Below are 11,161 nucleotides of genomic sequence, written 5' to 3' on the forward strand. Positions count from 1 at the left end.
AACTTGAATTAAAACAGTTGATGAATTGATCTTGCCTATGTTGGGATGTGAAAGTGAATTAAATTTAAGTTAGGAAGGTGGACACATTCCTTGCGGTGTTTCTAAAAATGAATCCATTTTAAATATTATCCCACAAAATACCATCCAGTTGCTCAGTCAATTAGTCGAATCCCCATCCCTCACATATATGAAAAGGGAGCGCGATTGTAATGCACTTGAAGTCCTCTTTCCCAGTAACTGTTTCTATTTATGGATGACATCAATCGATAAAAGCCTCCGGATTGTCGACCGCCTCGCATGAGCGGCTAGGCACCCATTGTAAGATCAAGGGTCGATCGCCATGGTGATGTAGCGTAATGCTTTCAAAGTGAAGTGCCGATAATATGTTCAAATACATTTACAGGGACGAGTGACGAGCTTATGACATACTCTGTATATATGTTCCAAGGCCACAGATAATTTACAAATTGAGTAATTTTTTTTTTTTAAACTGCCAACTCCCATAAAATGTCAAATGTTCACAAAAATAGTCAAAAATTAATGACTTGGATTAACTATGATTGCCGCAGTGATAAGATTCTCTTTTGGTCCCTTTCGTCCTACTTTCTCATTATCAGATAAGGAGAAAAAAAAAAAAGCCTTCTCACATTTATAATTCATTTGTGCCCCTTTAGTGACCGCAAATGAGATCTTGCCGCTTTTCCTTGCTGCTTCTCGCCACTTTTTCATTTGCTCAGATAATTAAAAATTAGGCCACCGTGGTCTAGGGATGACTGGTTACTCTTTGTTATCGCTGAGATTGCGGAATTTAGAGCGAGTCTTTGTAAAAGTTAACTAACCGAACCCACTTAACCTAAACAAGAAAACATTGCGCAATCTCTGTTTGCGGCAGCCATTTTAGGATCAATCCTAAAACAAACGGAATTTCTCTTAGATATCGGAATGGAGGCCTGGTTGTTGTGTTTTTTTACAAATCCTCAGAGATAAATAGAGACAGTATTCAGCTCTCTTGCTTTGTAACTATGCGAGCTTCAAATTGTCAAGCAGGCTTTTGTTGCGTCAAGTGGGTGTTTTGAAAGAAGAGCGGCAGACATGTCAGGGTAAAGTTGTTTCGCACAGCTGGCAGCTCGCTGGAAATTTTAATTGCCTGCCTTGAGTCTGATGTTGTCCGTACAATAACAGCAAGAACGTTTTTCTGACCGCATATTTAATGCAAAACAGTTATTTATTTATTTTTAGACTCGTGTATAATATGGTACAGGTCGTTTTCATATTTTTCTTTATAAATGAAAAATCAATTTAAAACGCCACTTCGTATTCACTCGGGGTATTTTTTGATATCCCAATATATTTTATGATTTCAATCATGTAAGTGGGCAAAAGAATGACAATTTAAGAATATTTTTTTTAGATTACTGTAGGTGCTACACAATTATAGTAATCGCTGCCTTTGTACCGAAAATGACTGCAATTATTTTCCTCCAGACAAAATGTACTGATTATGCAGCGGCTGCCAAATTGGACGAAATTTGCGCAACGTCGAAAGCTTGTGGCAAGCTGTGAAATCCTCAAGTTAGGCACAGGAATAAAATACCACTGAAAGAACACTTTACAAAATGATCTTACCACCATAAAAAATACAGAGATTTTTTCAATTTCAAAGCAGCATACTTCATCACAAAGAACTTTTTATCTTTGGAACCTTGATGTGAGACCACATTGCCTGCAATCTTTCTTAGAAAAATGTCTAAATCGCTTGAGGGGACTACAAATAAAAATCAACCCCCATGAGGATTTGCTTACGCACGTCGCATAAACGCATACATTCAGATTAGCTTTCTTTTATCGTCTCCTCAGGAGGCCCGAAGCAGCACGATGTATAAAAACAACCATTTTCGGATCAATCCCAAGACATTGATTCACGGAATTCATTAAATAACATTCCATGAAATGCCAGAAATATTAAAAAAAAAAAAAATCTTTTTAAATCACATTCACAATACCCCTGACACAATCAGCCATCAAAATTCTGCTTGTCTGCTTTTTTCTTGGTTGAATGTGATTTATTCCATTATGTAAAAATATACTAAAAAGTTTGGGAAACACTTTAATTAAAAGTAGCCATCTTGACATCGAAAAGAATGTTATCAATGCGTTCCCATGATCAGCCCCAGGACTTAACTTTGAGCACAGTCATTCTCAAACAAGGAAACGAGCAGAAACAAATGTCAGGCCTTGGTGCATTTGCTAGCTTAGCTCGGGGTACGTTTTGGTTGCAGCTGAACGCTCCAGACATGTGGTTGTTAAGGGGGGTGGGGGCGGGATTACCAAGTCTTTGAAGACTCCAAAAGTTTGCAAAAGTACAATTCAATATTTGTAGCATTGTGACTTCCTGGCATTAGCTCAATATTTGACTGAATCTTATGAATGCCGCCTCACACTCGCACGTGAGGCCCCAAAGTTCCCATGAGCGGCCCCAGGTCTTTGCTCTGCCCACTTGAGGGGACGAGACCTTTACTAATCTCATAAATACGTCTAACTTCTCTCCTCCTCTCTCTTTCCCTCCCTTCCCGGAGCCCAACTCGGCTCTTCCCAGACGGGCCGGCGAGGTCTCACATGAGCGGTAAAGCCGTGAGGGGTCTCGCACTCTGCTATGCAGTAGTCCAAAAGGATTTAGCACCCATGCAAGGAGCGGATCTTTAGACCTTTTTAGTTCGTAGATTTTTGCCCTCCAAACATGACCCTTTTATCGGAGGACCAGTCCGCCAGGCCCCAGCCTTGCCGAGTCACGGAGCCGACAAAAAATGGAGGCTCCTCGCCACAGGACTCGAAGGCTCTGACCGTCTCCAAAGACTACTACATGGACAGCGCAGAGGGCGCAGTCTTCGGGCAGGTGGAACCGCCCAGGCGTTCTCGGGGCCGCCTGATCCTCCACGGCCTGGTTATGTTCGGAAGGGAATTCTGCTACGCGGTGGAGGCGGCGTTCGTCACGCCCGTGTTGCTCAGCGTGGGCCTGCCGCGGAGCATGTACAGCCTGGTGTGGTTGATCAGCCCCATCCTGGGCTTCTTGCTGCAGCCCATCATCGGGTCAGCCAGCGACTACTGCCGCTCGCCGTGGGGGCGGCGGAGGCCCTACATCCTCACGTTGGGCCTCCTCATGCTTGTGGGCATCACCATGTTCCTCAACGGAGATCTCATTATCTCAGGTTAGGAAATGAGTTGCTCTGAAGCAGATGTTGGTTTAAATTTATTATTAATTAATTCCGCTAAAGTCTCACTGACGCGAACACAAGCAACCGAGTTTTAATGAGCAGATGACATTTTGTAAACTAATGTATTCACTGGCGGAGTTAGGGGGGAGGGGGGTTTGGGGGCACTGCCTCCCCTGAAAAACGCCCCACCCCAGGACTAACATCAAACTTTTTGGGTATATTCTGATTTTTGTTTCACACTTTCCCTTTTTTCCTGAAGCGTACAGAGTGAAACTTTATCAGCGTTTCATGATCTGACAAAAAATGACACAAGAGGAATGACAAATGAAACGCGAGTGCGCTTTGAGAGAGCCGTGCGTTTGATCAAATCCGCCAGTCACACTTGCAGCTTGTGACACAAGTTCAATTGTTGATCGTGAGACCGTGGCTGCTGACATTGCTGCTCATTTTTACAAATAAATAAAAAATTCTCTGCCAAGCTGCAACACCAGAAAAAGCCAGATAGTCTCGATTCTACTGAGGGTTATAAAAATAAAAGAGAGTTGATCTTCTGGTTTAAGCTTACTACTCATTGGACACAACATTAGGGACACATCCAATCAGTCAGATTTGATCCGAGGTTGGGGACTTGAGTCACATGACTTATTGTAACTCCAGGTAGACTTAAAAAAATAATGGCTTACAAATTTTGCATGTACAGCTAATATGACCATGCCCCTCATTAACATTTAAGCACCGAGACACTGAATGCCTCGTGGCTCTAAATAATTAAAACCCCCATAATCATTATTTCAACCTGTTTGCTATTCATCAGTTGTAATCATAACATTGTGCTAATGCGATGATCCCACTTGAATCTCTGCACTTGTTGTTTCTCCCCTGTTGGTCATTCATTAGCATGCTAATGGCAGCGTCTTCAATCGTCAATACGCCCGCCGGCGTGCTTGCGGGTGTATTGCAATCGTTGGAAGGATTCCATGTGGTAACTAAGGGCTTGTTATTAAAAGCAAGAACGCCAATTTTGATGTTATTGTTTTGCAGCGCTGTTCGCCGACAGGTCGGCACGGAGGACGTGGGCCATCGTGTTGGTGATGCTGGGCGTGGTGCTGTTCGACTTTGCTGCCGACTTTATCGACGGGCCCATCAAGGCTTACTTGTTTGACGTGTGCTCTCATCAGGATAAGGAACGAGGCCTCCACTATCATGCTCTGCTCACTGGTATGATGTGCTCATTTTAATTGTGTTATTTTTACTCGTTTCTCATAAAACATTTTAATAAACTCTACAATTTTATTATTAAATTAAGACACTGCACAACAAAAATAATAATTATTTTTTTCCATCTGTGCAAAACCTTTGAATGATTGCGTAAACAATCTTGTGATCTGTAAAAATACATTTTTACTATAATTCAATTTTAGATCTTATTAAATTACATTATTTCTGTTTTCTGCTGAACTTTTAAATGGCATAAATAGCCTCATGGGTTGTAAAATAAAATAAAATAAACTGCCGGTATATATTTTGAAGAGTTGCTATTGAAAATGAAGAAAAAGAAAAACTTAAAAACATGCTCAATTATTAAGGACTATTATTAAATTATTAAGGACTACATCATTAAGTTAAGGCCAATTAAAAATTGGCTGTTAGCGGCTAATAGCTAGCTGCTAGACAAGTGCCCAAGACTGTCTTCCAAAAGCCGCAGGTCAACTTTTCAAAAGTCATTTTAATAAGCCAAAATGAAATTGCCCACTTTGAAGCTGCCAACCTTGCACTTCCTATTGATCAATTTTTCATACGCCAGGCTTAGTCAAATGTGCTTTTTTGAACAAAGTGGCTCCTGTGGCTCCACTTTGTGTCATACTCACCAATGTTTCTAGAAAGTTCAAATTTAAGGAAAACTCACGCAGCCCAGGCACTTCCCGAAGGACACCTTGCGACTAATAGTCGACTTGAGGTGACGCAAGACTTTTGACACAGTCCGACTTTTAATCAGGCAGTCATGTGCTGTGGTCATGCGTCGGGGCTGAGCGAGCCTCGGAGGCCTTGCGTGCACATGATTCTTTCTTCTCGCTTGGAATGTGGGGGGTGAGATGAAGGCAGCAGAAGAAGGAGGAGGAGGACGGTGAGGTGGAATCAGTTTGTGCTCACCAGGAATTCACTTTCAAAAGCCTTTCGTGGAGAAGAATGCATGAATGTCATTTTGCATGAGTGTTATAACAAAGTGAGTTATGGCTTTTTTTTTTTTTACATGTGATAAAAGATCATTTCTAGCCATTCTGTTCATTTCTAATGTTCTGGCTGTTATGAATAAATGCCAAAAATGCAATTACGTTAATCATAACACATCAAGAGAAGCGATTAAATTAATTATAAGCAACTATGGAGTATCCTGCTGTCTCTTTCAGGTCTGGGAGGAGCGTTTGGGTACCTGATGGGCGCCATGGATTGGGTTCACACCGGCCTAGGCCAGCTGCTGGGCTCCGAGTACCAGGTCATCTTCTTCTTCTCGGCGCTCACCTGGAGTTTCTTCCTCACCATCCACCTCTTCAGCATTCCCGAGGAGCCCCTGGACAAAGCGGCTGCCCGGCAACCTTCGGCGCTCAACGCCCTGAGGCAGCTGGGCTCCCAGCAGAACGGTTACGGAACTTTAGGCAAAGACCCCGAGGACCCGCCGCCGGTTCCGGTCCAGGACATCAGAGCGAGGTCCTTCTCGGCTCTCGGGGAAGCCAACGCTGTCACCTCCAGTGCCAAACAGCCCAGTAAGGAGGTACAGTGTTGTCACGCTGTTAAGTTCTTCTAAAAAAAAAAAGATGGAGGGGGAACACGTGATGATGCATTCACAGACCCGTGAAAGGATGACGCTCAAGTCGCTGCTGAAAGCCATCATCAGCATGCCCAACCACTACCGCTACCTGTGCATCAGTCACCTCCTGGGATGGACGGCGTTCCTCTGCAACATGCTTTTCTTCACCGACTTCATGGGTCAGGTGAGAATTGTCAACCTTCTCGGATGTGCGAAAAAAATGTATGAATACACGCAAGCGTTGAATCATAATTCTGTTTCCCGTCATCGTGACCCCCCTGCTGATGAGCTTTAAGATGGACTATATGTAATCAAAAAGCAATTGAGATGTTGCCAATGAAAGATTTGAAAGTTCACAGCGTGAAGCCTGGACGCCTTGGGATCTTTACATAACAAGTGCATATAGAAAAGCTAAATCTCCCCTGCCGACTTCAAAATCAACCTCATCAGGAGATGCATGAAGTCGCAACAGGAAGGCTTTCGGGAATAAAAAAAAAAAATTCTGCTTCTCCGCAGATCGTCTACAAGGGCAACCCGTATGCCGAGCACAACTCCACTTCGTACGCCACTTACGAACGCGGCGTGGAAATCGGTTGCTGGGGCTTGTGCATCAACGCCGTGTCCTCGGCTGTTTTCTCATGTAAGTGCCTTGATTGAAAGTGATTGAAGATGAAGCGCCTCTGTGAAAATGGAAGGCCAACTCACACCTCCACAAACCGTCACATCTAAAAGGACAATTTTCAAAGGAAGATGAAGGAAGTCCCTCGGGGGTGAAGTTGATTCGCACTTCTTTTGCTTCTCATCTAGTTGGGCGCCAGGCTAATGATCAACTGTTTCATTTCCGAGATTCCAGCTACTTTCACCGCGGGATACTTTTTTCGTCGTGGTCATTGAGTCATAATTAATTATTGTACAAAAGACCACAGTGTGACAGCAGTGAAGCTCCAAATAGATCAGTGATAACAAAAGGGACGTCCGTCTAAAGTGAAACTCAGATTTAATGGATTAATTGAGGGAGAGGCTCATCCAATTTTTTTTTCATGCAGATGTGCAACGTTTACTGCTGCCCTACGTGGGCTTGAAGGGTTTGTACTTCTTGGGCTACTTTGTATTCGGCCTGGGCACGGGCCTGATCGGCCTCTTCCCCAACGTCATCGCCACGCTGGTCCTGTGTAGCGTCTTTGGAGTCATGTCCAGCACGCTCTACACCATCCCATTCAACCTCATCGCAGAGTACCAACGTGAGGAGGAGGTACGTCCTCAATATGAGATTTCGGAAGTACGTGCAATCCTGGATATCGGAGAACTGAGATGGGCTTGTTTTTGTTAATCTCCACTCACAAAATAGCTCAACTTGAGGAACAAAAGCCACCTTATTTCCGATTTTAATCAAAGCAGGGCGAATTGTTTTTCCTCTCCTCTTAAGCTGAACCTAATGGAGTATCGAGCCGCCGCGCAGGAAACGAAATTGTACAAAAAGGCTTAATCGCGAATGGGGACGTGTTTCCTTTATGGCATCTCCGCTTCTGCATTTCTCAAGACACCACGTCAATATAACGTTAAGTGGTGTAATAAATCCTATTCCGACAGGCTGTTCTCACATTGTCCCCGGAGGAAGAATGATTTTTATTTTTACCTCGATTCAAGCTGGTTTTTTTAAAGATGACTCATGTCGAGATAGATGGTGGCAACTCTGCAGGTTGTTAGCAAAGCTCTAATTACTCAACAAGAACAAGTCAGATATTGATAGAGTTGAATGGACTATTTTATATATATATATATATATATATATATATATATATATTTTTTTTTTTTTTAACATATAATTTCCTCATTTGCGGTGGAGTGCTAAGAAGAATACAAGAGCCAAAATCCATAAGCAATTGATGTCCATTTTATAAAATCCGTCAGCCAATCATCAATCTCCCCCCCTCCCCAGGAGGAAATGGCTCGTCGCGGCGGCGGCGAAACAGCACGGGGCACAGGCGTTGACTGCGCCGCCCTCACCTGCATGGTACAGCTGGCCCAGATCTTGGTGGGTGCCGGCCTGGGCGCCCTGGTCAACATGGTGGGCAGCGTGGTGGTGGTGGTCCTGTCCGCCTCCACTGTGTCCTTGCTGGGCTGCATGTTTATCGCACTCTTTGTCAGACAAGCTCACTTATCGCCTTCCCCGTCGCACAATCTGTAATATTTCAACAAAGACTATTGTATTGCTAAATAAAGATTCTTTATAATGTCATTTTCAAGTGTGTCGTTGATTGAGCAGGCAGAAATTGGAAATCTGTCGATTCCCAGTGGGTGCACCATCTAAGTGAGACCAGTAGAGGCGCTGTGGTTACACACTAATTTGTAGTGTGAAGAAGAATCTAAAAGTAAGATTGTGAGAATTAATTTTCCCCTAAAATATTATTTGATAATATGACTGTTTAATTTGTAAAAGATTTCTCAAAAGCTTTCTTGTCAGATCTTTTTAGTTTTATTTATATTTTCACAACTTGTTAAAATAGTTTCCTCTTATATTTTCAAATAGCTACACAGAATGTTTTGTTATTTATAAAATAGTAATGTCTTTCATATTATTACAACTCTTTTCTCCTTTTTATTCTAACTTTGTGTTGTAAAAAATAACATCTTTATTTCTTTGTTGATCACCACTCTTTACAATCTTCTTTTTCAAACCTGTCTATAGAGAAATTCTTCTCCAAGGTCCAGCATGTTTTTTTTCCTTAAAATGTTTTCAACCATTTTTGTTGTAAAGGTTATAAAATGTCAGAAAGCTTTTTTAATTTCAGCTGGAAGGTCAACTTTTTTTCAACCCTTTAGCAAAAATTGCCTTTTTGCCCTTGTTAAAATAGAAAAACATGGTTGCTGTTGCTGCGGAGCTTATTTAAACTCATTATTTTTCTTTATGATTTTTCTTTTTTTCCTTTAGTGTTCCATTTTTTCCCCGTGTTCTTTGAAATGTATTTATTAAAATGAAAAACAATATTTTATGGATAACCTTTCACCTTTTGTGCGACAATGTCAAAATCATTACTTTTCCAGTGTTTGAATTTTTACCGTATAATTTGATATTTAATCACATAAATTATTTTTTCAATCATAATTTTAATGTTGCAGCTCATGTGAAGTGAAAGTCATGAGAGCCACAGTAACCTTTTCAGCCATTTATTGAATAAAACAAACACTCAAATACATAATGACAACATTCACAAGGAGCTGCTGTAGGCCACAACTCACACAAAATGCTCACACATGGACTAACCAGACAACCCAACTTTGGCTCCTAATGAATCAAACCCTTTAAAGGCAGTAATTACATTACATAAACCAATTTACTACTTTATATTCTCTTATTAGCTTTATGCAATGTAGCCACACTTAAAATGCAAGCAGGCAATATAGTACACACCAACATCAAAATTTGCTGACAGGGTGGAATTTTTCGTCTTAGCTTAATATGGTAATTCCAACAACATCAAACTACATACATAACATGATGATACTAACAAAACATAAGTGCAAATATCTAATTTGCAACTGCGCTGAAGTCTCTAATGAGGAAAAACAAAATGCTGTTGCTGCAAAAAAACAGGGTGGACATTAAATGTAGGTTGCGCAAGCAACATTTTTAATTAATGAAAGTATAATACAGGTTTAACTTGTGGAACCAAAAAAATGCAAGTTGTGTTTTTTTAACACTGTACTCAAGTATTTTTGCCAAATTACTAATGTCTTATCTGTCGTGTCTGTTTCTACATAGCCGCTCCTGGAGGATAGAAGATCACCGCGGCGGGCTCCTGTGGACTTTCCCGGGGCGCCCCGACAGGCTCGCCGCGCCCCTGCTCGTCCCCCTCAGGCTTGGTGGTGCCTGTGATGGGCCTGATGGTGGTGAGAGCAGGCGATGTGATCCGACGGAAGAGTTTCTTAAGCGCCTTGCGGAACTCGCGGCGCATCAGGCAGTAGAGCACCGGGTTGAGGCAACTGTTGGAGTGCGCCAAGCACACGGACACGGGGAACACGTAAACTTGCGTGGTGTAATACTCGTAGGTGAAGTGCACCACGTTAAGCTTGATGAGGATCCCCCAAGCTGTCAGCGCTTGGTTGGGTAGCCAGCACAAGAAGAAGGAGAGCACCACGATGGTGACCGACTTGGTCACCTTAGCGCGTCTATTTGCGCTCGATTTGTTGATGTCGTTGTTGGCCGCCACGAAGCGTAAAAGGAGCAGGTAGCACGCCGAGATGATGATGAGAGGAGCCACGAAGCCCAGGAGGACCTTCTGCGAGTGGTAGAGTCCCAACCAGACTTGCGCGCTGGTGCGCTCGCTCTCCGGGAATTTCACCAAACACAAGTCCTCCTCGCCGGATACGCGCACCGTGGTGGAGAAAACCGCGTGCGGGAGCGCAGCGCAGGCGGCTGCCACCCAGATGGAAGCGGCCACGCAGCGCGCCGCGCCGCAGCGCCGTAGTGGGAAGAGGAGGCGCCGCCGATGGCGTCCACCGCGCCGGCCATGGAGCGCCGACGCTAAGGAACTATAGCGCGCCACGCTCATGGCAGTGAGGAAGAAGACGCTGGCGTACATGTTCATGGCCGTCACGTAGGACACCGTCTTGCACATGACGCGCCCGAAGAGCCATGTGAAATCCAACGCGTTCTCCACCGCCCAAAAGGGCAGCGTGAGCACGAACTGGAAGTCGGTGAGCGCCAGGCTGGTGACAAACAAGTTGATGGGGGACTTCCTCCAAGCGTGCTTGCTCTTCATCAGGTAGAGCACCAGAACGTTCCCCACCAGCCCCAGCGCGCACACCAACGAGTAGACCACCGAGATGATGATGCGCACCGCCGCAGCGCCATCCAAGCCCGACTCGGACCCGAGTTCGGTCGAGTGGAAGTGAGAGTGGCAGGAGCGGTTTGTGGTGGCGTTGGCGCTCTCGTTAAAGTTCCAAGCCGATCCTTGTTCTGGAGGTTCCCCGGACATTATCCGACACGCAAATGACCCCCAGGTACCACCACACACACACTCATACACACACAATCCCAGAAAACCAATTAAACAAATCCTGTCATGATGTTCTCCCACAGCTCCAAGAAGCGTCGTGCGTCTTGACGCAGCGCTTTTTTTCTAGAGGAGATGAAATGTGA

At 43.8% G+C, this 11,161-nt stretch overlaps 2 protein-coding genes across 2 annotated transcripts; one reads left to right on the top strand and one right to left on the bottom strand.

Annotated features, from left to right (window-relative positions):
• On the top strand, positions 1-8,257 carry slc45a2 (solute carrier family 45 member 2). The gene is made up of 7 exons (XM_049737904.2): positions 1-3,206; positions 4,254-4,430; positions 5,621-5,982; positions 6,059-6,202; positions 6,535-6,658; positions 7,065-7,270; positions 7,958-8,257. The coding sequence occupies exons 1-7, from the start codon at positions 2,738-2,740 to the stop codon at positions 8,204-8,206; spliced, it is 1,731 nt and encodes a 576-aa protein (XP_049593861.1). The 5' UTR covers positions 1-2,737; the 3' UTR covers positions 8,207-8,257.
• A 913-nt stretch (positions 8,258-9,170) lies between these two features.
• Positions 9,171-11,161, bottom strand: rxfp3 (relaxin family peptide receptor 3). The gene has a single exon (XM_049737936.2). It carries the CDS (start codon positions 10,995-10,997, stop codon positions 9,774-9,776), a length of 1,224 nt encoding a protein of 407 aa, XP_049593893.1. The 5' UTR covers positions 10,998-11,161; the 3' UTR covers positions 9,171-9,773.

Source organism: Syngnathus scovelli, chromosome 13 (assembly GCF_024217435.2).
Source record: "Syngnathus scovelli strain Florida chromosome 13, RoL_Ssco_1.2, whole genome shotgun sequence".
Classification (NCBI taxonomy): domain Eukaryota; kingdom Metazoa; phylum Chordata; class Actinopteri; order Syngnathiformes; family Syngnathidae; genus Syngnathus; species Syngnathus scovelli.